Source organism: Pangasianodon hypophthalmus, chromosome 8, assembly GCF_027358585.1.
Source record: "Pangasianodon hypophthalmus isolate fPanHyp1 chromosome 8, fPanHyp1.pri, whole genome shotgun sequence".
NCBI classification, from domain to species: domain Eukaryota; kingdom Metazoa; phylum Chordata; class Actinopteri; order Siluriformes; family Pangasiidae; genus Pangasianodon; species Pangasianodon hypophthalmus.
The window spans coordinates 23,922,048-23,947,967 of record NC_069717.1 but is presented as its reverse complement, the minus strand read 5'-3'; the positions used below and the strand labels follow the sequence as shown (position 1 = coordinate 23,947,967).

At 39.7% G+C, this 25,920-nt stretch overlaps 3 protein-coding genes across 5 annotated transcripts; 2 read left to right on the top strand and 1 right to left on the bottom strand.

The window, feature by feature from the left end:
* Positions 1-998: 998 nt before the first annotated feature.
* On the top strand, positions 999-10,229 carry rad21l1 (RAD21 cohesin complex component like 1). Of its 2 annotated transcripts, none has more exons than XM_026925697.3 (14): positions 999-1,367; positions 1,732-1,942; positions 2,052-2,181; positions 3,170-3,269; positions 3,386-3,489; positions 3,702-3,806; positions 4,160-4,258; positions 4,716-4,832; positions 5,325-5,554; positions 6,268-6,364; positions 6,524-6,660; positions 7,550-7,657; positions 7,865-7,942; positions 9,513-10,229. In XM_026925697.3, the coding sequence occupies exons 2-14, from the start codon at positions 1,796-1,798 to the stop codon at positions 9,699-9,701; spliced, it is 1,641 nt and encodes a 546-aa protein (XP_026781498.3). In that variant the 5' UTR covers positions 999-1,367; positions 1,732-1,795; the 3' UTR covers positions 9,702-10,229. The 2 variants fall into 2 exon arrangements, with proteins under 2 accessions (XP_026781498.3, XP_026781500.3); XM_026925699.3 differs by lacking the exon at positions 999-1,367 and adding an exon at positions 1,495-1,635.
* Positions 10,230-11,306: 1,077 nt separating this feature from the next.
* LOC113533354 (syntaphilin) lies at positions 11,307-23,859 on the top strand. Its single transcript, XM_026925445.3, has 5 exons — positions 11,307-11,599; positions 16,764-16,848; positions 17,504-17,638; positions 18,982-19,131; positions 20,157-23,859. Exons 2-5 carry the CDS (start codon positions 16,784-16,786, stop codon positions 21,472-21,474), a joined length of 1,668 nt encoding a protein of 555 aa, XP_026781246.1. The 5' UTR covers positions 11,307-11,599; positions 16,764-16,783; the 3' UTR covers positions 21,475-23,859.
* Positions 23,692-25,889, bottom strand: fkbp1aa (FKBP prolyl isomerase 1Aa). Of its 2 annotated transcripts, none has more exons than XM_026925447.3 (5): positions 25,749-25,889; positions 25,470-25,517; positions 24,792-24,904; positions 24,439-24,588; positions 23,692-24,052 (listed from the first exon to the last, which is right to left on the bottom strand). In XM_026925447.3, exons 1-4 carry the CDS (start codon positions 25,783-25,785, stop codon positions 24,460-24,462), a joined length of 327 nt encoding a protein of 108 aa, XP_026781248.1. In that variant the 5' UTR covers positions 25,786-25,889; the 3' UTR covers positions 23,692-24,052; positions 24,439-24,459. The 2 variants fall into 2 exon arrangements, with proteins under 2 accessions (XP_026781248.1, XP_026781247.1); XM_026925446.3 differs by having other exon boundaries at positions 24,414-24,588; positions 25,749-25,888.
* Between the last annotated feature and the right edge of the window lie 31 nt (positions 25,890-25,920).

Genomic DNA, 25,920 nt, shown 5'->3' with positions numbered 1-25,920 from the left:
TTAACCATTAAAACCATTAACAAATGGTTTCCATTACTAGTTCTTAATGGTATCCACTAGACATAACATGCCACCAATATAAGGCACACAGATTACAAGTAGAGACCCACAGGGACCATTACAGTTTCCATTAAAACCATTAGAACCATTAAAACTATTACAGATACTATGAGGGTTTGTGTAAGTGTAATTTATCACTGTGGATGTTAATTCTGAGTTAACACACCGTTAATTCAGTACAATGAACTGTTTTTTTTAACACTGTAAAAGTTAGGCTAATACTAAAGGTGTTCATTCAGCAGTTGCTACCTGTCTCAGGTTACTGTCTGTGTGGAGTTTCTCATGTTTTCCCCTGTGCCCACATGGGTTTCCTCCGGGTTCTCTGGTTTCCTCCTTCTGTCCAGAAACATGCATGCAGGTGGACTGGCGACTCCAGATTGCCCCTAGGTGTGAGTGAGTGTGTGAATGTGTAGGTAAATGGATTTTCTCTGCTTTGTGCCATGTATTCCAGGGACAGGGTCCAGATCCACCGCGACCCTGACCAGAATAAATACTGAAGATGAATGAATGAATAAAAACAAACAAACCCTTTAGACTTTTTTTTGTTGGAGTACTATATAATGCAAATGTTTACATTTCTGCTAAACAAACAAACAAACAAACAAACAAATATTTAAACTTCTGTTTGCTGGAGTACTATATAATGCAGATGTTTACTTTTTTTGATAAATTAATTAAATAATTCTATTCATTAATTAATCTTTAGACCTCTGTTTACTGTTGTACTATATATAAAATGCCTATTATATAATAATATGATTATATTATAATATGATAGCTACGTACATCACATTCTGATTGGCCAATCAGATTTGTGATTGACAGTCACGATCTGTGATGTGATTGGCTAGCCGTAACTGTACCCGTTTATGATTGGCTGATACACGGAGTGATTGACAGAGTGTCTCCTACTTGACACTCCTACTGTTTCTCCGAGTTTACAGAGCAGTTCCACTAATTTGTGCATCACCACTACTGAACATTTTATCATACTGTAATTTACAGAACAGCGGCCATTAAAATAAAGCAGGACCATCACTTCACGTCACTTCAAGGTTTTAATAAAGAGCTAACAGAAAGCAAGTAACGTTAGATGAAGATAAAATAACTGAATTTTGATTTTTTTTCTTTCATTCCATACCAGTTTAACTTTTTAATAATAGTTTTAATCTCATGTTCAGGGCTCGTGAACATGAACTATCAAAATTGGCGGGATGCGCGAGCTTTTTTTTTTTCATTTCCGAGGCAGCTTTAATATCAACCTGTCAATAAAATAACTTTTAGGAAAATATACACAAACTTCAAAGGTAAGACGTTGTTAATTGGTGAACTAAACCACCTACAATGACACAGATATTTAGTTATAATCCCACGTATCAGTTTTAATATAGTATAAACACCAGAATTAGCCAGCTAACTAACCAAACATACTAGTGTTAGCATACTAGCTAGCTTAAATGTCGCGCGCCCTTGGATGCGTTGACATTTGAATAAATACACGAATTATTTGGTTTATTTACATTTCCAGAACATCATTCTGTATCTACTTGAATGTTAAATGGGGGTATTTTGGAGGTAAAATAACAAGCCAAGCGGCTAACACGTCATTCATTGAAGATTTATTTAACAGAGAGCTAACTAGTTGTCATCCATCTGTCTTCTTGTTAACAGGTGTCTTATCTGGATTAGAGAATAGCTGGGACTGAGAACGCTGACTGAATGAAAACTACTGAAGATGGTCTTCTTCACACAACTCTTCACCTCTAAACGTGGACCCCTGGCCAGGATCTGGCTTGCAGCCCACTGGGAAAAGAAGATAACCAAAGCCCATGTGTTTGAATGTAACCTAGAGGCGACGATAGAGGATATTATTTCTCCTCAGGTACTCTATATGTTCCTTATTGAAGTCAGGACCCATTTGAAGTCAGGACTGCAGTGTTGTGTCAGTGTTGAAAACACAGCATAACCTCTGTGTCTATGCTAAATTCCAGATAAAGATTGGGCTGCGGACTTCAGGTCACCTGCTCTTGGGCGTGGTGCGGATCTACTCTAGGAAAGCCAAGTATCTCCTTGCAGACTGCAGTGATGCTGTGGTTAAAATCAAAGTGGCTTTCCGACCAGGTGATCACGGATCCTGCATTTTGCGTGACCTTATTGTTCCATACAAAGTCCAAGCATGTTGTTTCTGAATCAGTATTATCTAGCCATCACACTCAAAGAGGTCTATCAGGTGACACTTTTTGAGCAAATGAAAGTGATGCAGCTCGTGACTCCTAATTGTGATGTTGCTGTTTTCCCCCCAAAACAAACTGATTTGATTTTCAACATCACATGTTTACCTTTCTGTACGATTACATATGAGTAGTATACAGGTAGATGATAAAGGTATGGAGGCATTTAAACTCAGTCTGATCTGGAAGAACCAGAATGAAGAAAAAATAATTAGAAAGGGGCAGGACTTGTGTTGGATGCTGAAAGAAGATGAGATGAGCCAAGTGGCTGATTACTTACTTGGTACTTAATGTGGTTAGTGGGAATAAATGATTTGTTGAATACACTTCTCCTAGATCACATTCTCACCTACCAATATATTTACCTGCTTGAAATCAGTGAGAAATTGATCATTTTGGTTAGTATGGTCTAATTCAGTTTCACATTGTACAGACTTTATAAACTTGGCGAATAAACGCTGGGGTGTGTGAGAAGGGGAGGACTAGAAATGTACATGCCAAAGCCTTTCATTCATTGGTTACTTCCTGCAACTGGGTTGAATCAGAGTTGTATCATGTTCTGAAAGGTTAGTCTGGAAGCGACCCCAAACCCAGTAAACACATCAGAGTCAAGCAGACTAAATGCTGCATCTGTAAAAGGGTGACTAAATGTTTCTATTTCATTTAAAATCATATCAAAGCTGGAAAATGTTTTTGTGCACTTTCTAATATTTTTTAATCCACATTCCTCAGGCTTAGGCATGTCATGTCAAACAGGTAGATATGTTTATTCCCTAGTATTATCTCTAGTGTTGTCACAGAAATGCTGGGAAGCAGGGGTCAAACACAGCTGAGCATGAACTTTAAATCATTGTCATGTGTTTGCTTTGTCATAACAGGACAGTTGGATCTGCCTGAGGAAGGGATGGAAGCCATGGTTAAAGCCATTACACTGCCTGAGGACTTCGCTGACTTCGAGTCACAGCTGCCTGATCTCAAGTACAACGTTTTCCATCCACCTCATAGACAAGATATTTCTTGTCTTGAATTTTTATCCACCATTCTGCTCTTTGCTACAATAAAGTGATTTTGACGTGGTTGTGTTTCTCTTCCAGCACTATTGATGTGGTAGATCACTTCTCACTGAACCAGAGCCGCACAGAGGAAATCACTCTGAAGGAAAACTTTGGAAACAGTTTTCTCTCCATGGACGACTTGGGTAATAGATAGATAGATAGATAGATGGATAGATAGATAGATAGACTTTATCGATCCCATGAGGGAAATTCTTGAAGGGTTTATAAGTCTCACTAGAGCCTAATCTGACAGAAAATTCCAGTAATAACTGCATGCATTGGCACATACAGTATCTAGGTTTTATTGTTTCGTGTCTTTTTTTTTTTTTTCTTTCTTTCTTTTTTTTTTTAACAGGAGATGAAACCCAGTCTCATCAGGGACTATTTGATACAAGTTTCCAAAGTCTCGCTGCAAATGGTGATGGATTTGGTGATGAGGGCATGGCTTTTGATCTTGTTGGTAGTGAACTTCTTTGCACATCACTGTTCACATTGAAATTGTTTATATCAGTATCTCTAATTTATGTATAAATATATGTAGGTATATATTCTTAGCTTCTTAGCTCTTATATATTCTTAGATTTCATAAAGCACTAGTATGTATCTACATGTGTACTCACGCAGATTTGGTATAGCTATTGGACTTGGAATATGTAGAGAAATTCTTTATTTAAATGTAAAACAGACCAAATGAAATATAGAAAAAATGTGCAATTTTATATTCTGCCTCAACCTCTTAAAGCCAAATGTACTTCTTGATCTGTGCTGTTCTGGGAGTCAGTTCTAAAGACAAAGTTTCTTGTGTCTGTGCAGATTTAATAGCAAATGCTAATGAGAATGCGCTGCTGACTGGTTCCTATGGTGATTCCAAGGTCCCTGCGACACCCCCACCAACTGCTATTAATCCTACAGGTGATTGTTGGCTACTGGATATTTTTTTTATTCTGTTTTGCATTTCTTTCATTTTGTCATTAGTCCTTTTTTAAGATCCACACATCAATTTAAGATTTACCCTTTATTAATTTATATTAATTGTGTATGAGACCTTAACAAGTCTTGGTTGTGTGGTTTTCTATAAACAGTGTTATTGTGCGCCCCTCTGTGGTAAATATGTGTATTTCACTCATGAAGAATGATTTAGTTATTAATTGTCCTTTCTTCAGCCTTGGCTCGTTTGTATCTCAACCCTGCTTCAGGACATAGCAAAAATGGATCACAAAGTACTCTTAGTCCAATTTCAGTTCATAATCCAGTTCATAATCCTGAAAATATGAAGTCAAGGGATAACAAAATATGGGTTAAATGGCCCAAGTTTAAAAGAAGAATGCCGTTTGGCTCACAATGTGATTTTTCTTTTGTGCTTCTCCAGCTCCAGAGTCTTCCATAGCTACTTCAGAGGCCTTGCCAGAGACTCCCACACTGAATGAGACCACACTGCTGGAGAATGCAGAGGAAGGCTTTGCCCTTGAACCTGTGGCTGTTACACGTATGTCTCTAGTCCAAGGATGTAATAATTACAAATAGTAGTATACAGAGGAATCTGGTTTACGGTGCAACATGTCTTGGGAGTTCAGCTCCCTTGATCTGCAGCATAATCTGTGTGCATCAATTGAGACCTTACAATGTTAGTAATATGAATTAGGTGTAAAGCTGGTTAGCCTGTGATGTGAATCCTGACTCTATGAGCCATATCTGCAAAATATCCTACATTGTAATTTTGGAAATTTTATTAAAGTATGTGCACTGATGAAGTTGTGGGTCAGCAGCCTTTGTGGATGCACCGATGCACACAGGATGCATGCTGGCATTTGCATTAAAAGCAAAAAAATTATGTTTTGCGATGCCAACACCAAGCAATAGCATTCAGTTTAAGACAAGACCTGGAGGAAACACCCTAGCTATTTTTCAATCCATAGCAAAGAACATCTTGATCCTTTGAGCCACAGTTATTTAGTCACATCTTGATTATTATTCTCAGCATCTTCAGAGAGGAAGAAAGGGAGCAGGAAAAGGAAGCTGGTGGTAGATCAGTCTAAGGAGCTTTCTAATGAAGCCATCAAAGCCCAGCTAGCCGACTACTCTGACCTTCTGACCCCACTTGACATAGCTCCACCCACACGAAAACTCATGGACTGGAAGGAAAATGGAGGCGTGGATTATCTATTTTCACATTTCTGCACTCCTGTCATGGACAACGACTTGCAGAAGGTAGCACACACATATGTGTGCACATACACACACACACACAAACACAAACACAGGCTTTATGGATTTCTGGAGATTTCATCAGAAAATATTTACAGATTTGCATTTCCCTCGCAGATGCTTGAACACCCCCGTAGTTTCGTTGTGTCATGTTGGCGACAGGTGGTCATTGTAATGCAGTCCGAGCACTAATCAGTGTCTGCCCACATGTCTGGCCTCCCACATTTTATTCTGTGTTCTCCATAATTACTACATGCAAGAGCACACTCAGTAGCTCAGGGTCTGAACTCATGGTTCAGCAGAGGGCAGTATATTTCCCTGTGAGTTGAAGTTGATATTTAGCAGTGCAGCTTCTTAGTTCACCTTTTAGGATTTTTGAATAATAAACTCAGGGATGCTGAACTATAAGCAAATATTGTAGACATATGTCATGTTTCTGTAAAAGGAGATCTTAAGGAAGCTATGCAGATTTTGTGTAAAGTCTGTATTAAATGTGAAAAACCTGAGGTATTGGCCATATCACACTGACACAGAAAGATGTACAGCCATTCATGTCTATATGTTTGGTCTGGTTTATCCATCATCCCAGTGAGAGTGCAAGAAAAGGCTCTTAGCTATTATTATTCTGTCAAAGTGGTGGATTCTGGGTAATTACTCTGTCAGTTCTGCACTGAAGCAATGCACCCTGGCTAAATGTCCTTCCCTTTCTCATCCAGCTCTTCCCTAGAGATGTGTTAGCTGGGAAAATGGGGCCAAACAGCAAAGCTGAAGATGAAAGTGACCCCAAGGAGACAAGGGAGCAGGCGAGAGAGGGTAATGCGAAGACCTATACACCGACAAACACATACACACACAAACACACACACACACACACACACACACACACAAGGCCATTACAGCAGCCACATAGCCACTGAAGTGTAGTTATGGACTGCTAATAAAGGTGCTTTTCTCTTGTGTGTGTATGTGTAGCTGAGAGTGAGAGCACTGCTGTGCCTATGATGGAGGAGATGAGCTTACTGCAAGAGACTGTGGAGCAAAACAGAGCAGCAGAGTCATCCAGCTTTATCGAACCATCTTTCATACATACAGAGCCTCCAGAATCCAATGTTAGAAATGTGCAAACACTCAAACTAAGCAGTCTCTCCAAACATATTACTATAAATATGTGTAGGGTACAAGTTTTGTTAAGATCGGATTTAAATTTTAATTAAAAAAATAATAATAATTCTTAAGAACTAGGGGGCAGTATCATAATTTTCTCATTAATGTTTACCTGCTCATTATACACTTACATGCTGTATATTCATTCATTCATCTTCAGTGGGCTCTTTATCCTGGTCAGGGGAGTTGAGTGTCCGAAGCCCATCCTGGGAACTCTAGGCTTAAGGCAGAAATCGCAAGGCACCATGCTCCCACTCATTCACACCTAGGGGCAATTTAGAGGAGCCAGTCCACCTACTGGCATGTTTATTGGGAGGTGGCCTGGGATCCATGTAAAAATCTGACATATTCAACTCATCTCATGCATAATTTTTTTTTTCATGTGCTGTGAGGCCAATTGCCAAATGGCTTCATGCCCACTATGTGGGTTAAAACTTAATGGTATTGTGCAACTTAGATAGTGCTTTACATACCTACTACAGTGCTATCTGAGATAGAATTAAAAATCACTCTGGTAATACTTGTTTAAGAAAATTATCTACTTTTTGTTTGCTTTGAATTTAATAAGCAAACTGACACATGATTAACCAATTTTTATAAATAATAATATATGCCGAAATATTTAGGACACGTTACTGTATGTACGTGGGGTCTCATGTAGATTTTTGGCTTCTTGATTAAAAATTCTGAAAGCCTTAATCAGAATCTGTTTGAAAATGAGACTTGTTGTCTTTCGCCCTGTAATATGCTGTCATACGCAGTTCACCCACTGCTTATATTCCCCCTCCTCTTCCTCGTCTGTACTCTCACCTTCCTCTTCTCACTCTCCTACAGGAAAGCAGGCTGGAGGTGTCGCATCCAGAGCCACTCTCTGAGGAGTCAATGCTGGTCCATCCATCTGGAGTGAACAGTGAAACACCACAAATGCACACGCAGACACAAGTAGTGCAAAACATCCTCTCACATGCACACGCACGCACACACACTTTGATACTGTGAACCAGAACTTGCCTTTATTAACTGTGTCCACAAGAGGACACTCTTGTCTCCTTTTCTATCCCTCTCTCACACACACATGTTCATTCTTCTTTGAAACACCATGCAATATTTCAGTAGTCAATTATACCATTTCTTCATTTTTCAATTCAGCACTCTGCCCTGAACAGCCAGAACATGGAGGAGAAGAGAATGACTAGTCGAGCACAGAACCTCCTCCAGGCCATCAGAGTAAGATATTCCAAACTCTGCCCACATGGATTCTTCTCCGTGGTCTGTTTCTGATACAGGCGAGATGTGACTTGCTGAGTGGCTGAGGGAAAACATTTAGGGATGAAGAATTTAGGATTAAGAGGAGGGAAATGAAATGATCTACATAAGCATACTAGAGGTCATATACTTCTATGCGCAGCCACACACACACACACACACACTGGCTATGCTACCATTAAAGCACCAGAGAGTTAAAATGGACAGAACTGTCATTCTTCTGATAGACTGATGAACAAGTTACTTACATTTGCATCAATTAGGGGAACATTTTAAAGTCTGATTACTTTTTTTAATTAGTGTAATTATTTAACGTTATCAAATGAATTTCCCTTTGCACTGTGTTTCTTACTGTTCCTCTCTTTCCCTTTAAGCATTTCTAATGGGCTTGTCAGTCCCAGTAGAAAGGGCCTCTGTGGCCATCTTTTCCAATGCAATGAAGCAAAAACTTTTTTGGCTTGGGGCCTGGAGGAGTAAATTGGATGATCACATAGAGCACCAGTTCTCCCACACATAAATAAACAGGATATTAAATTAAATAAGCACATATTGTAACAAAAAAAAAAAAGAAAGGCATGTAGGCATGTCCAGTATTTTTCTAACTTACAAGACAAGGCGTCTGTCTCCTAATTCCAGTAAAGGTGTGGCATCTCACTCTTCAAAACTGAATTATGTTGTATCTCACTGATCAAGTATCGTATCATATGCTCTTGGAAGAACACACCCCTCACTGTATGAAGCTGGTTAGCCTTAAAGGAAACCCTTCCCTTTCACCCTGAACGACTTGCATATTAATCTTTATAATGAACATGTGAGCTTCAGTGGCATCCAAGATAATTTTGTAATGAAATTCTGAGTTGACTTTATTAGTGTTAGTTTCATTCATCGACATCTTGGACTGTTTTCACTTTGGTTAACTGCAATGGGATTTACTTCATCTATACCTAATGTGAGTGATGCAGCAGCGCTTTAGGCCTTTAGTCTGTCCAGCTCTCTCACCTTCTCATCTGTACACTCTGCTCAAACTGATCATGTTCCAGCATCAACGCTATGGTGTTCATCATCTCAGAGATCGCTAAATAGCCAAGCCGAGTCTCTGCTGTAGCTTAGTGCAACACTGTTGTATAGCTGCATTGCATTCTGAAACTTTGAGTCTAGCATTTGCACCAACGACTCCACTATTTCTGTGTTGTATTTCTCATTAATGAGACCCTGAACGTTGCCGGAAAATGATACGTGAAAAAAGAAACATTGCATTACCACTAACTTCTTATGGGAATAAGAAAACACAGCACCAACCAAAAAATTAGCAACAAATATCTAAATCTAAATATTTAAATTTTATATAATGCTTTTATATTTTATATAATATAAAGCTTTCCAGAGTGGAGTTTTCCTTTAAGCATGTTGCAGCCACTCAAAAGCTCCTCAGTTTTTTTGGCACACTTGATTCTCCATATGTGTCTGTGCATATTTGTGTATACTTTTGTGTATGGATTAACATCTGTATTAATGATATGTGTCGTAACAGAAGCAGAACAGCAGCCCTGATGCCACATTCAGCCTTCATGAAATGTGTGAGAATTGCAGTCGATCCAATGCAGCGGCCATGTTCTTCTGTCTGCTGGTGCTGAAGAAACAGCGGGCCATAGGCTTGCACCAGAGGGCCCCCTACAGTGATATTATCATCACTCCTGGTCCACTTTTTCAGAAGCTCTAGGACAGAGAGATTAAAGAAGAGCCCCTTGTGCCACTTTGTCTGCCTGAGTATTTTAAGGAGCTGGAATTTTAAGGAGCAAATTAACGGGTCAGTTAAAAAGCATAAAGCAGAAAGTGCTCGCCGTTTTAAGAAAAGCACTTGCACTGTTTCTCACACTTCTGCCATCCAGTCTGATCTCTGACTTGCAGAACATAATTGACTAGAATCTTCCTGACACAAAACAAAATGGACACATTTTGTTCACAGGTTTTGAGTTTCAGTACGTTTAGTGGATTAAGTATCCAAAAAGTAAGTCACACACAGTTGTTTGTGTGTGTGAGTGTTTGTGTGGGTTGTGACCAGTTAAAAGTTGGGTTTGTTCTGTCAGGTTGCTTCTGACCTGTAGTTCTGGGTTATATTCCACATCCTTGTTTTGTTTATCTATGTAATCTAATGTTCTTATTTTAAGGAAACCAAGTTCACTTTTTTTGTATGGTTATTTCATATATTTATGATGTGTGTAAATGTAAATTTGGCAGTATTGTTTGACATTCCATGAAATTGCTCATTTATTTATGGTTATTGTGTTACGTTAATACTGAGTAATTCGATTTGCTAATAACAGAATGAGGAAGACATTTCTTAATACCAGATCTAAAAAAAAAAAAAAAAAAAAAAAGGTCAGTCTTGACTATTGACTGTTTGGGGAGTCTCATAGTGAGAGGTCCACCCTGAACAACTTGCATATTAATCTTTATAATTAACATGTGATCTTCAATGATTATATTTATTTTATAATGAAATACTGAGTCCAATGTTTTTAAGTTTAAATTTCATTCATTGACATGTTGGTCTATTTTCACTTTGGTTAACTGCATTACAATGGTGTCCTATCTCCACCTATAGAGAGCGATGCAGCAGCGCTTTAGTGCTTTAGTCTGTCCAGCTCTCTCACCTTCTCATCTGTGCACTCTGCTCAAACAGATCAGCTTCCAAAGCCACAACTTTCATACTAATACGACCGTCAACGCCATCACACTCATCGTCTCATAACACGCTAAGTAGCCAAACTGAGTCTCTTCCATAATTCAGCACAACTGTGTTATTGAGCTGCATTGCATTCTGGATATTTGAGCCCAACATTTGCACCGTCTTCACTACTTCTACATTGGATTTCTCATTAATGCAAAATTGATTTCTCATTAATGCAAAAGGTTGCTGGAAAACAGTCAGTGGGAAAAGAAGCCCTTGCTCTTTTGTTTTTAAGAGCCATCAGTAAAACTACAGTTTCCCCTTATGTTTGATTGTTTAATTTTTCTCTTATTAAATGACATTGTAACTTCGCTGGCAATGTCCCTCTATGACGTCAGCACAGCACACGGCCACTAATTTCTCTCAGGAATAACAAAAATACAGCAACAGCCAACACGTTGGCATCAGAATGACTAAACACATCCCAAATATTTCAATCTAAAGGTGTTTCAGCGTGCACTGTTCCTTTAAAACACTCCACCAGTAGCACATACACACCAGCATGGCAGTGTCCACTGCTGTGGCAAGAATGGTTCAGCCCCTAAAATGATATCCTTCAGGCCATTTTCCTTGATGAACCACCAAGACACACATGATTTCAGTACACTACTTTTTGGACGCCGGTTATTTTATTATGGTGCTCATGTCCCTTTAAGAAGCGCCGCACCATTACGTCACTGTGCTTTTGCAGCGTCAGTGCGCGGCGCTCGCGCTCTCAGCAGCGTCATTCATCCACCTCCATCAAAGCAGCAGGGAAAGGGCGCTGCAGGACATCACTGCTCCAGGTCACCCACAAATTAAAAAAAACACAGAGAAGTTCACTCAGGTCATCTGTGATGGAGGACGAGTCGCGCGCAGAGGAGACACCGGAAACTGTGCAGTTTAGTGTAAGTTTTTTCCAGGTTTCGGGTATAGTGTGGGTTTATGCTGCAGCATCAACAGGGGGAGGGGCTAAGTAGGGCAAAGCAAGATGCTGTGACTGACAGGAACATCATAAACATGAATAAACATGAGGGTACAACAAAAGGTCGAGTGTCCTGTGCCACAGTGGTGCAACTACAGGACAGATTATTAACAATGACTACTCACGCATGCTGTCATGACAAAATATTAATTTATTGTCTTGTATTTATAATGCCAATTTTTTCAAACTCAGCCTATAAACAAAGTGTAAGATAAGGAGAATAATGCAAAAAACTTGGCTGTAATTTGTTCCATGCCAGAGGTCATTTATTTAACAATCTACAGTGAGGGGAAATAAGTACGAAGATACTTTTGTTTTTGTTATTTAACATAGTTCCAGTGCATATATCCACTTCAAATATACACACATTATGTCCTTTGACTGTGTACTAATAAATATGAACAAAAGCATACGTATTCATAAGCATAAACAGAAATATATTTAAAAAATAAAACTGATAGGGGAAAAGGTATTTCAACACTATATTAAAAAATATATGTCAAGATTACATTTTAAAAAATCAAGTTCTAGATATAAATGCTGCAAAAAAAAAAAAAGTTCTCTTGCAAGTTGCACCCGGCGTCATTAGAAAAGATGTTGCCATTGGTTGGGAAGATTCCACACAACAAGTAGCAGTCATGGAGAAGAACAGCATTATTAAACAGCACTCGAATGGGAAAAGCTACAGAGCCATGGCAAAGAGCAAAGACCTTAAACATCCCTGTCAGTGAAATAAGTTGGAAAGTTCATGGAACCACAACTAATCGTCCCCGCACAGGTGCGGCATGCAAGACTTCACAACGCACTCTCAGGCTAAGGGAAGAGAGAAGCCATCAGTCACTCAAACAAGAGCTGCAGGACGATCTGAAAGCAGCAGGAACAACAGTTACACAGAGAACAATAAGCAATGAACTGCATCCCACACAAAACTCCTCTGCTTTTATATGGAGCCGTTTCTCTGCAAACTATACTGGCACATTACACATCATCAGAGGAAACATGAATGGAGGGATGTCCCGGGACATATTAGAGGAGAATTCATGTCATTGGCCAAGACAACAAACATAGAGGCAAAATAACTTAAGGAGGTCTTGCATGGCCTAGCCAATCTCCTGACTCGAATCCCATTGACAATTTATAGAGGATTTTGAAATTGCCAGTCCATCAGAGAGACCCTCATAAACCTGGGACATTGAAGATGAGAGGAATGGGCTGAAATTGAACCACAATGCTGCAAAAAGCTAAAAAAGCTAATTACCGCTTACTGACATCTCAAAGCTGTAATCGTCAATTACTAATGTTAATTTGTGGTGTCAGAAGACATTTTCCCCCTATCAGTTTTGTTTTTTAAAAAGTGTCTTGTTTATGCTTATGAATACATAAATGTTTTATTCATATTTATAAGTACAATGTCAAAAGATATTATATGTGTAAATTTGTATATATATATATATATGTATATATATATATATATATATATATATATATATATATATATATATATATATATAAACACTCAACGATATATAAGGAATAAAACACTTAAGGATGTTCTGGAAAATAATCCATTGATGGCACATCGCAATTTTCCAACAGATACAAACTTATTATTATTGTTATTATTATTATTATTATTATTAGTGATTTTAATAAATGTAGTCTTTAAACATTTACAGTTACATTTAATGGTGTGGAATGTCTGTGATACAGGTTAGTTCCTGTTATCACTTATGTTATAACAGCTAGAAACAGTTTTTTGTTTTTTTGTTTTTTTTTAATTACCGAGACTCTCTGAAGACTTTTCTGTAGTGGAAACCTTGAAGTTACAGCTTTACGTCTAACAGTAACAAAGCTCTGACACTGGAGACTCCTTCCAGAAATGTTAAATAAATGTCCTCTTCACTGTAGCAGTGGGTATGAAGAATTGGTGTTCCTTCTTCAGTTCAACTGCAGCTCTAAATTTAGATTTAGACTTCTCAGAAATGTCATTATAGCTTCACATATTAACTTTATATGAAGGTTTCCGAGTTTCCAAGATGCCTCCTTATTATGTTCATTCTGCAATAACAGAGTGCAGCACTATAGCCAATGCTGGAAATCCTCTGTTATAAAATGCCTGTGATAGCTTTGTCTAGACATGAAGGTTTATGGATCTATTGATCTGTAGGACAGAAAAATTATACAGCATAAGTGCTGAGGGATGACGCAAGGGTGGCATGATCAGTATAGTAGGAGTGGATGGATATTTGGTTGTAAATATTGATTTATGCGTGATAATAAACCAGTGAGTAAATGAGTAAGCATTTGTGAAATATGAGAAATTCCTTTGCCTCAGCTCTGAAAACTTTGTCTCTTTATGAAATATGAAATTTTTTTTGCCTTTATTAAATATTAAGAAAATCACAATACTAATTGTGTTTTCACATAATCTGATTTTAATCTCATTTTAAATCTAATTTCGAGGACCCTGTTTACACATGTACGCACTCCTGATACTGAATGCTTGAAAAAAACCAAATGTAAATGGTGTGTAAAAACTGAAGTTGCACTAAATCCTGCCTCCTTTTATTTTTATTGGTTGCCACGGGGACCGTTTCCAGTATAAGCAGTCATTTAGGGCCTCCAATCCACCAGGCGATGTTTTTCCAATCCTCAGCTGTCTAGTTTCAGTGAACCTGCCCATGGTAGCCTCAGATTCCTGTTCTTGGAGTGGAACCTGGTGTGATTTTCTGCTGTTGTAACCCATCTGCATAAAGGGTTGACATGTTGTGTGTTCTGAGATGCCTTTCTGCTCATCACGGTTGTAAAGAGTGCTTATTTGAGTTACTGTAGGTTTCCTGTCAGCTGGAACCAGTCTGGCCATTCTCCTCTGACCTCTGTCATTGACACGCCATTTCTGTCCTCAGAACTGATGCTCAGTGAATATTTTTTGGTTTTTTGCACAGTTCTGTGTAAACTCTAGACTGTTGTGTGTGAAAATCCCAGAAATCAGCAGTTTCTGAAACCAGCAGCTATGCCACAGACTGAAGCTCTTGTCCTGTATCTCCATGAATTTATGTATTGCGCTGCTGCCACATGATTGTCTATATATATATGTGTGTGTGTGTGTGTGTGTGTGTGTGTGTGTGTGTGTGTGTATGTGTGTGTGTATGAACGGAATGGGCAACCTTGTAGTCAATCCTGGGGTAAGTAGGGTTTCAGTTAGGACCCCTAAAGCCCACAGCAATACTCCCTAAAGGTTGACACAATTAAGCACCTGCTCTCATTTCTGCCTTGTTGATATGCCTGAATCACTGCACAGTCCTTCCAGACTGGATGAGACCATCACTCTACTGTGTGTGAATGTGAGTGTGCCTGCTCATTATGTTTTATTTTTTATTTTCTATTTTGGCTTCAGCTCAGTCGGTCCAAACTGTTCTCTCTGCATTGCATTTCCTATCCTGTTGCTCATATCTGATAATGTTATTACTTCTGGCAGTTTTTCATATTTGATTTTGCAATCAGGCCGACCCGGATGCTGGGTTACTAAGCAACCGTGCATGATCACAACGGTTCCCAGATCTGTGCTGGTTTATCCGTGCTCAGGTTTGTTTTCTTATATAACCTGCAGAGGATGTTGGAGTATATGTGGCCAACTTTATCCACCGTCAGTCACAAGTAGGCAATATTAATTATAATTTCTGTTACTGTTTAGATTGTAAGGACTAGCTTTAAAAGATTAAAAATGAAAAAATATCTTGTACACATTCTTCAGTAGGTACATCAGTTTTGCTGCCATGTTTTTCAAATCTTCATGGAATTCTCGTCTCATGAGCGGAATTATCATACTGATATTGCCTTTTCCGAAAAGGACATGTGATGTTGCTTGAAATTTGTCCAAAATAAGAAATCGGAAGACAGCTGTCCCTTCCAAGCTGAAGAGACTTGATATCAGGAGCAGAAAACTTCTTCTCTAATGGAAAGCAGGAGTAGATCAGATATGCTGAAGTGACTACGATAACAATATATCCCTTATCTGATTACCTGAACATGTAATGTATGTAAAAAAAAAAAAAAAAAAGACATCATGTAGTTGTTATGAGACCTTTACAGAAACCCTGTTTTGGTCTGTACTGTATTTTACCTCTGCTCCGTCTCGGCTTGTTTGCGTCACCCGTGACCTGCGTTTTGTTAAAAAGGACTTAAGTGTCCTGACACAGTTGCTTGTTACATAAAGCTGTGAAAGAGAGCATGACTCAACAGTGTGTGTGTGTGTGTGTGTTCTCTGACTAATGTGAATGAGTGCCTGTAAGATTTCACACCATTAAAGCTAACTTTTAACATATTACTTTTTATACTATTGGCAACAGAATCCAATCCACGCATAGGATTAAGGGTCTTGCCCAGCACTGGCTGTCTTGCAGCTCTTAGATTTGAACTCACAACCTTCTGGTCACTAGCACATGAGATGTTTATTTAACTTCTATGGAAGGAGTGTCTAGTGTCAGCGCTTTGTAACAGTCAGTATGTTTTCCACCATAGGAAAGTCTTCAGAACAGAGGAGTTTGCAACTTCCAGTTTCTCAGTAACATGACAAGCTGCATTATTTTATCTTTAAGCAACTTAAAGAGAGACGAAAGAGAGGCTGCTTAGAGAACGAGTGTTTCTAGCTGCTATAATGTAAGTTACACCAGAAACAGGCTTGTCTTGCGGGTGTTCCACAATATTAAACGCTGTAACAATAAATGGATAAAATACTACAATGTGACATTGTTTAGTAAATTAAAAAAATTTAATCTTTGCCAAAATGCTGTGGTATAAGAGGAATAAAGCACTTATGATGTGCTGTTATTGTAAAATAATCAACTTCACTGTGGTAACTCTTCACATCCACGCTTCACACTGGCCGCATCACACTACTCCATCATTGATTATTTTCCAATAACTCCACACCCCCAAGTGTTTTATTCCTTATATAGAATCTGTATAGAGCAACTTAGTTACAGGAGAACCTGACACCATACCTCTTGATAAGTGTTTTACTGTTGCTGTAATGTGTGTGTGTGTGTGTGTGTGTGTGTGTGTGTGTGTGTGTGTGTCTTACCCAGAACATTGTGTACTGAGGCAGATGGTGAAAGACTCCTTGCCTATGTCTTTCTCAGCTAACAGAAGGCCGTCTGCTGGAACCCGCAGGTACCAGTGCATCCTCCGGTCACACTCAGATTCTCTATGGCTTTTTTTAAATGTGTGATCATTTCCATAAATATTTTTGTCAGACAAAGTGCAAAAGTTTGTACACCCCCTGGACTAAATCGAGAAGACATTTCCTCTGATTTTTTTTTTAGGTTTAACGGATGTGATATTAGGACATTAATAGTGGGGCAAAAGCAGATATCAGTTCAAAAGTTTGCATCTCCCTTTCTAAATGTGATGTAAAAACACATATTCTCCTTAACATGTAACTGCCAGATGTAATAATACACTACCTTCTTCAGATCAGGTAATGGCAAAAAATAATATAATAATAATATAATATTATAATATTGTTGGAGGATGCATCCACATTTCTTTGGGAATCATACATTTTTGTAGCTGTAGATGAATTATAATGTAGAGATACAGTTCCTTTTTTCCCATGCAACAACCATGGGGGTGCAAACTTTTGCACTCAACTGTATACCAGATAACATATCATATATTAGCTACTTTAAAATACATTTTAAAACTGTACTGCTATAAAGTCAAAAGAGATGAGCTAAGTCAGCAGGCCCAATCATTTAAACTAAGCAGTGTTTAAAAGATTACACGTGTGTGTGTGTGTGTGTGTGTGTGTGTGTGTGTGTTGTAGACGGCCTGCTGGTACAGCCAGTAGCCGACAGCCTCACGCACATGCAGATTCCTCCATCAGCAGCACTTGCACAGCAACGTCTTGCAAAGGCGCAGAAATCAGTATCAAACCACGATCACACCCAGCTACACCTCGGTAAGACACACACGCACACACACACACACACACACACTCTCTCACACACACACACACACACACACAGAGAGAGAGAGAGAGAGAGAGAGAGAGAGAGAGAGAGAGAGAGAGAGAGTGTCAGTCTTACACTGTGATATAATAAATGTCCTCTGTTTGGGGTTTGTTCCAGATTTTGAACACGTGTGGCCCAAAAATAGATTTTATGTGCGAGATCTACTTTGTGCCTTGGCAAAATTAGTTCAACAGAGTCCCCTGTACAAGAAAAATAAAATGTTATAATAAGTCGATCAAGTAGCATTTTAGGTTTTAAAAAACATCATAAATCAATTGTAATCACTAATAGAGAGCAAATTATAATGCTCACTGAAATTAAAGTATATTGAAATAAACTGTAGGGTGTCATGACTCAATTTTTGCACAAGAGGTTTAGCTCATACTGTCAGCACTGACTGACTCCAAAGACTGATGCGAGAGTGCTGATGTTGCTAATAATCATGGGTAGCTAGCCTCTGCCCAATAGGCAACCAGTCATGCCAGTCAGTGGTTTATATTAATACGTTCGTTCTAATAATAATTATCATTTCTATAGTAAAAGCTAATTCACAGGACTTGTATGACATACACATACATAATCTAAGCCTAATAATAAGCAAATTAAAAAAAACATACAAGCATTGATATGGTGAAGTTTATGGAAGGAGTCTCCAGTGTCAGCACTTTGTAACAGTCAGAGCTAAGGCTATGACTTTAAGTTCTCCGACACGACAAGCTGCTTTTTATCTTATTAACCTTGAGAGACAAAAAAGAGAGTCAGATGAGGAAGCAGCTCTTTCCAGCTGTTATAAAGTAAATTCCACAACATTAGATTAACATTAAATGGATAAAAATTATGACTTTTTATGTCGTTCTTTAATGAATAAAAAATGTGAGTTGTCAAATTGTTGTGGTGTAAAGAGGTATAAAACCTTTCAGGTTGTGCAGTTATTGGAAAATAATCAACTTGGGGTCGGTAGCTACAGCATGCCTTGTTAGCTATGGCATCACACTGTTCCTATACCAGTGTATTTATAGTGTCTATTCTGAATTAGGCGAGTTACAATATACAAGTATGGCAACATAAATTTAAAAAAAAGTTAAAATCATGTATTGTAATAAACTTTGGTGTTGATAAGGAGTATTTATGCTTATGGTTAACCATACAATATATTACCATACAACCATAAATAAGCAAGCACGCAAGTACAAAATTCATTGCACACTGCACACACTGCAGTAAAGAGCTTTGAGGCTTGGCTTGTTCACTGAACTTTTCTCCTCTCTGAGTCTCTCTTTTCTCGGCCCAGACGGCAGGCGAAGTACGGAGGCTGTAGTGAGAATCACGGGATCCGTCCTCCTGCTCCCGAGCAGTATCTCACCCCACTACAACAGAAGGAAGTGTGTATCCGTCACTTGCGCGCCCGGCTGAAGGAAAATGTGGAGAGATTGCAGGACAGGTCAGTGGCAGAACAAACGTGTTTCCTGCTCTGCTGCCCTGTGAGCCTGTTGTACTTCTGCTAGATTAGACCTTCACTCTAGGTTGTAAATAATAATAATAATAAAATAAATAATAATTCCATGACACTTTCAGTGTCCTGAAAATTGGCTTAGGTTTTATTCCACTAAATCAATTTTGTCTGCGATGCTTTATATGAAATTTATGTGGCTCAAAGTTTTACCATGCAGCTATACAGTCATGTCATTGCAACCTCTCTGTTTCTTCAGGAATTTGTATGATGTGTAAGGAATAAAACACTTGGAGAACACACTATAACATCACATCCTGAAGCGTTTTCCTCTTATACCACGTTAATTTGTCAATAATTACAATTTTTTATTTATTCAAGAACATGTCATACTTTTAATTTGCTTATAGTTACATTTAATGTTGTGGAATTTTGAACATCTGCAAAAAACATGTTCCTCTTATCACATATACTATAGCAACTATAAACTTATTCCATAAGTAACCGTAAATCCTAAAGACTTCTCGTCCTGAAGACTTTCCCAGGGTGGAAAACCTACTGACCGTTACAAAGCACTGACACTGGAGACTCTTTCAATAAACGTTAAATAAGCATCTCCTTAGAGAAATCTTCACCATATCAAAAACCAGATTTTTTTAAAAAAACACATTTTTAATCCATTTATTATTAGATTATGCGACATGTCTGCAGTAATATAGTCGATATAACGATATATAATATAGCGATATATAATATAACGATAACATGTTAGAACGAGTGCATTAATATAAACCTGTGATTTGCTTGTCAGCCAGAACTACTTTCAGAGCTGCTGTTATAGAAAATTAATCAGCACCTTCTGATGTATAAGATTTGAGAATTTAACTGCGCCGTGCTATAAATCAAATATACTACTCATCTTTGTTCCATGAAGACAATGAAACAATACCACAAATTTCTCATTCTCACACTTATATGCCTTCTTTGCTTTATAATTTCATTGCGCATTACTGCAGGGACTCAGAGATCGGGGAGTTGCGCATGCAGTTGACACGCATGCAGGAGGACTGGATCGAGGAGGAGTGTCATCGCATTGAGGCCCAGCTGGCACTGAAAGAAGCTAGAAAAGAGATCCGGCAGCTCCAGCAGGCCGTGGAAGCCGTCCGATCCAACCTGAGCCACCATGACTCGGATCTGCATGACTGTAAGTCAGATGGAGCGAGTGGAGTCAGGCTGCAGTCGCGACCTGGAGCCTCGAGGTCATGTGGCTGCTCTCCAGCACACACCATCGGTCGCAGTGCCACCTTTACTAGGCTGAGCAGTGAAACATTGCCTGGCATCGACCGCAATGGAAATGTTACTTCCGAGCACCGCGTTCACCCCATTCCCGCCAATCGAGGGGCTGCGACTTTACCAAGAGGTGATGGACGCCCTCGTCTCATCCTGGAGGCGGCCCTTCTATCTGAGCAGGCCCCACCCACAATGCTGTGCTCCACCCTTTCACGCTCGCCCACCTATGAGAAACTGTGTAGTGGGGAGACAGTTGTGCCTGTAGGCCGACCCTGCCATATGGTTAACAACAACTGCAGCTGTGCACTGCATGCCTGCCTCCCTCATCACCATCTTTTTTTGCATCTTCCTCAGCAGGAAGTTCCACCTCCCCTGCCTCCTACTCCACCACCAGCGCCACCTAGTGCATCTGAGGTGAGCGATAAGCCCGGATTCAGATCGCAAGCCTGCAGCCCGACCATCACCTGGATCTCACCAGAGGAAAAGGAGGAAGAGGGTGAAGGTGAAGAACTGAGCGTTATCACTTTAGCCACAACAGCGCCAGACATCACTCTTGCTGAACCACAAACAATTTCAATGTCTTCCTCCTCCATATTGTCTACACAAAAATCTTACCTCGCTAAGCCTTTACCGCCAGACAACCTCATTCAGTCACTCTCCTCAAAAACAGCTTCACAAACGATGTTGACTATGCCACAAATCCAGCAGCCCAGTCTTCGGTCGCCTCCATCACCTGAGCAGCCACCACAGATCAAAGAAGACGATGGAGCTGCTGGAGCTACTGAGGAAGAGGAGGGGCAAGAACAAGATCCATCCAACTGTCACTGGAGTCGCTACTTCCTTGTTGATCTGCTAGCCGTGGCGGTCCCGATTGCACCAACATTGGCGTGGCTTTGTCGAGGACGGCAGCATGACGTCATGCCAGCGTACCACATGGGCTCCCTGCTGCGCGGCTGTTGCGCCGTAGCACTTCATTCACTAAGACGTGTTGGCAGCACTCGTAGCCGAGGGCCATCTGGGACAGAGGACGCGACAACAATCTAAATATCTGCCCTAGACTTAGCCCTGATGTGTTTCTTTTCAGTCAAATCCTACATCATGTTTAATAGACATACTATTTAAGCTTAGAATGAACTGAAGCAAAATATGTTTGCAACAGGCTTTATCTATGGAAGGAGAAATGTCCCACTACAATCTGAATTTCAAAGTTAAACATTTTTTCCCTAATTTGGCCAATGCCTACCCACCAGCCAGTGTTTCCGTTATACAAAAACTAGCAACTGGCGATTGTGTCTGAGACACATGAAGCCAGTCAATCACAACTCTTCAAACTGCTGCTCCTGCTGTGTCACATGGAAGCGTAACACTCTTGGCGGAACACGCTATCTACCCTCTTCCGCATACATGAGCTCACAAACGCACAGGATTGGCTAGTGTCTTTGTGATTGACAGTATGCCATCCCACACACCCAGAGACGCCCAGCCACAGATGGGTGTGTCATCGTCAGGATTTGAAATTGAGATCTCCGGATGATAGGGTGAACAATTTTCAGTTACGCCATTCAGGAGCCCTCACGTTTGAATTTTTATCCGATTCTTAATTCAGATATAAATGTTAAAAACACTAATCGGGGGACTTAAGGAACGATTCCATCACCACCATTTCAGGCAACAAGCTAAATATGTAGTGGTCTGACAATTTTAATCTAAATTTGAAGAACTGAATTTGAAATGGGTTGTGTCATCAAAAATTGAATTTGAATTTTCCACACCTAAAATTGAATGTGAAGCCTTGTACACAAATTCAAGTCAAATTGTGGTGGAATACAATTTCAATTTAATCTAATTCAACTACAAACCTTTACTTACAAACTCAAACAAAGCCATTTGTACATTTTAAATTCATATTATAGCAGCACAATTCTCATTCCATATTTATCCTATAAAACCTTGATCCTTTTTAATTTCATTGCCATAGCCTTTGTTTCAGGGCTCTTGCTCTCTTACTCATTTCCACCAATTGTCAGGTTTCCTTCTTTCCTCTCAGTGGTTTCTCTCCTCCTCTCCACTCCGTCTGCTCCTGTTCCAGCCTTCGAGTCCGAGAAGAAAGCGCAGATCCAAAATGGCAGCTCTCTGCCAAGAACACTAGGATATAAACAGTACCTCATGTCTGATGTTTAAGTATGAAACAAGGCTCCTGAAGTGCAGTGTGTAGCAGGTCATTGGTTTGATGTTTTTAGCCTGCACCGTATCTGGCTATTCCTCATTCATATGAGCGTGTTCATCCAAGCATGAAACCCAATACCACTGTTTTGATTTGAGGGGAAAATAAAAAAAGAGGGAGGCTTGTGTAAGAATGTGCTTGCTTGCTTGGATGAAAGAATGCCCTACGGTTTTTAATAATGTAGCGTGCTCATTGTATGCTCAAGAAAGCTTTTATTTTTAATTATTTGTATAATAAGAGGCAATCTCAGGCTGAATTCTGACTCTAGATATAGATAATATGTGTAATTTGAAAAAAGCTTTAAAAGTTTATTGAAATACTGTTTAATTTTGGAGTACATCCGTTCCATCATACAGCTCAGCTCAGTACATACAGTAGATTTGGGTGTAGTGCACTTGTTCAAACAAACTTTTCCTCTTTGCCGTTTCTCCACCTTAAATCGCCTGTAAAATCTTTCTTCTCAGTTTAGCACTTTATAGCAGAGCATTAACTGAAATTCAGGGTTGTGTTGCATGTGTTCAGGTATTTAAATGTACTTGATATGAAATTATGCATTTTAACAGGTTATAATTGTGTTATATCGAAGCCATGCACTCGAGCAATGAATCTGAATCAGGGATGTCAGAGACCAACGCAAGAGCTCCATGAAGTCTGGGTAGAGTGCAAGTTAGCTCAGATTTTCCACTAGACAAGACTAACGATCCACATCTATTTTAATAAATGTCACTGCATTAGCAATAGCATTTCCTGTATCTGCAGTGGAACATCCTTCATAATTGTAGACAATATCAAGTACACAGCCTTGAAAGGGTTTTTGGAAAAAGCCTGCATTCTGTTCTGTAAATAAACATGATTTGAAAATAAAACGTGACTTTAAACAACCAATGGAGACTTTTCTTGTCCACAAATCAACACCAGCTGTCGGAATGCGTAACCTGTGCTGCTCAAACATGCTGCCAAACTCAACATGGCGTGCAGATCACAATAATAAAGAAAGGCAAAGTGTCTTTCGCATTTAATGAACTCAAACAGAGCCGTTCTGTCTTTTTATAAACAATGTTTATTTTCAAGTACTTTAACATTTCATAATTAGCCAAATTTCCCCACCAGAGTACAGACTACCAGCTCAGCCAAAGCCCTGTTGAAGTGAACGTGTTTACAGAAATCAAATACAAAAAAAAAAAAAAAAAAAAGACAAGAGAAAAGGAAAAAGTGGGAGGTTTATAGTGAGCATCCAGTGGGTGAGAGCATATTGATGAACATGTTCAGCAGGAAAGGAATAAAAAGGTAACAAAATATACAAATGGATGACAGAGCTAAGCTAAGTGGTGTAGCTAACAACACTAGCCCCTTTCAAGGATCACGTGCAGGAGGCCATGTTCCCCAAAAAAGGTTGACCTGCAAAAGAAAGGATGGACGCAAGGGGCGGTTTTAGAAAACGCATCATTAAAGATTAGACAGTCTAATCCAAGAGCCTATTAAAGTAAACGCTAAAGCTTGGTTAAGACGCAAGAGAAGAGTAATCTCTCTTGTGGATTAACGCTCACATAAACGAATCAAAATGATCTCTGCATTCAGAGGAGCTACCCGGCACAATGCAAGCCAAAGCAGACCACCTATAAGTGCTACTTTTTCTCTATTCTCTACATGAATTTCATCTGATACTGACTATACACAAAGAAACAGACCACCAGTTTTGCAACATCACTTAAAAAATAAATAAATGTTGCAATACATTACTAGGTGGTCTCAAACTCACCCTGAAAATACGAATAGGGAAAAACCTGAGAAGAACTGCAGCGCTGTTACTCCAAGCTCAGAAGCTCCACGTCGAATATGAGGGTGGCGTTGGGAGGGATGATGCCAGGGTGGCCTTTGCTCCCGTAGGCAAAGTCAGGGGTGCAAGTCAGCTTCGCACGCTGGCCTACACTCATCTGCAAAACATGAAATGCTCAGAGGTGGTGTTCTGTTTTCCCCTCAGGAATGACTGAATGACAATAATGCATATGTGCAAAGAACAAGGAAATATCTCCACTTAGGCCAAGTGCTCTGTATGCAATTTGATCAGTAGGACTATAAAGCAATGCTGCGATCAAAACATGGCTGAAGGTCCATGTTGATGTTTAATCGCCAGTACCTGAGCCACTCCTTCATCCCAGCCGCGGATAACTTCCTGCTTGCCGATCTTGAATTTGAAGGGCTTGCCTCGGTCCCGAGAGGAGTCAAACGTGCGGCCGTTCGTCAGAGATCCTGATGTGCAAAGAAAAAAAATATGAATAAATAAATAAATAAATCCTTATTCCTTGTCGGAAACCACAGCGCGTGCCACAAAGACGCGCCATGACGGCGCACGGACGGAGCGCGAGACTGAAACATGTCAGAGGAAGCGCTAGTAACTGACCCTGGGCGGTTCCACACACACACACACACACACACACACACATTTTACACATTTTTTTTTAAATGACGACTGCTCGAGCCATCATCATTCTCCTCTCACTCCAGCAGCTCGTAAGTCAGCGCTTATTCTCCGTCGAAAAAAAAACCGTTTAACCTGAAAAAGGCGTGTTGTAGCTAGTAAACAAATGATCTGAGATCAGATTTCTGCCTTCATTACAATAAACTCTAACTGTAACCCGATACCGCGCTCAATCCTCCGTGCCATCCTTATCCATTTTCATACCCTGCAAAAAAATGGCCTATTGTTAATGCAGCATCCTGTCTAGGAGGCTAACGGAATTTCGCTAAAAGTTCACGTTCCGCGAGATTTGACACCACTGAGGTGTCTTTTACCTTTTTTTCCCCTTTTACTTACCAACATAGTGCACAACGCATGTCTGTCCTTTCTTGGGGAAAGTGCTTCCTGAAAAAAAAAGGATGGAAAGAAGAAAAATTAGTCTCTGCGCTAATTCCTGTCTGTGCTTGCTAGCTAGCGTTAGCTAGGCGTTAGCCATTCGGCTAATGCTAAACCAGCTGAGGTGGAAAAAACCCTCACAGGACCGAAATATACGAATTAAAATATGTGTAGCTAATGAAGCGTACGTGTGTTATGCGGTCTGAACAGTAATGAGGACGTGTTTATGGTTGTTTTTACCGTCTCCGGGTGTTATCGTCTCGACCTCGACTCCCATCCTGGCGCGGTGTTTATTGGTCTCGACTCTGGGCACAAAATGCGCTCTGTGATAAAGACTCGAGCTATAAAGGTCCCCTCTCACTTACAGCCCTCTACCGCCCCTAGTGGCCACAGCGGGGAACTGCATTCCCCA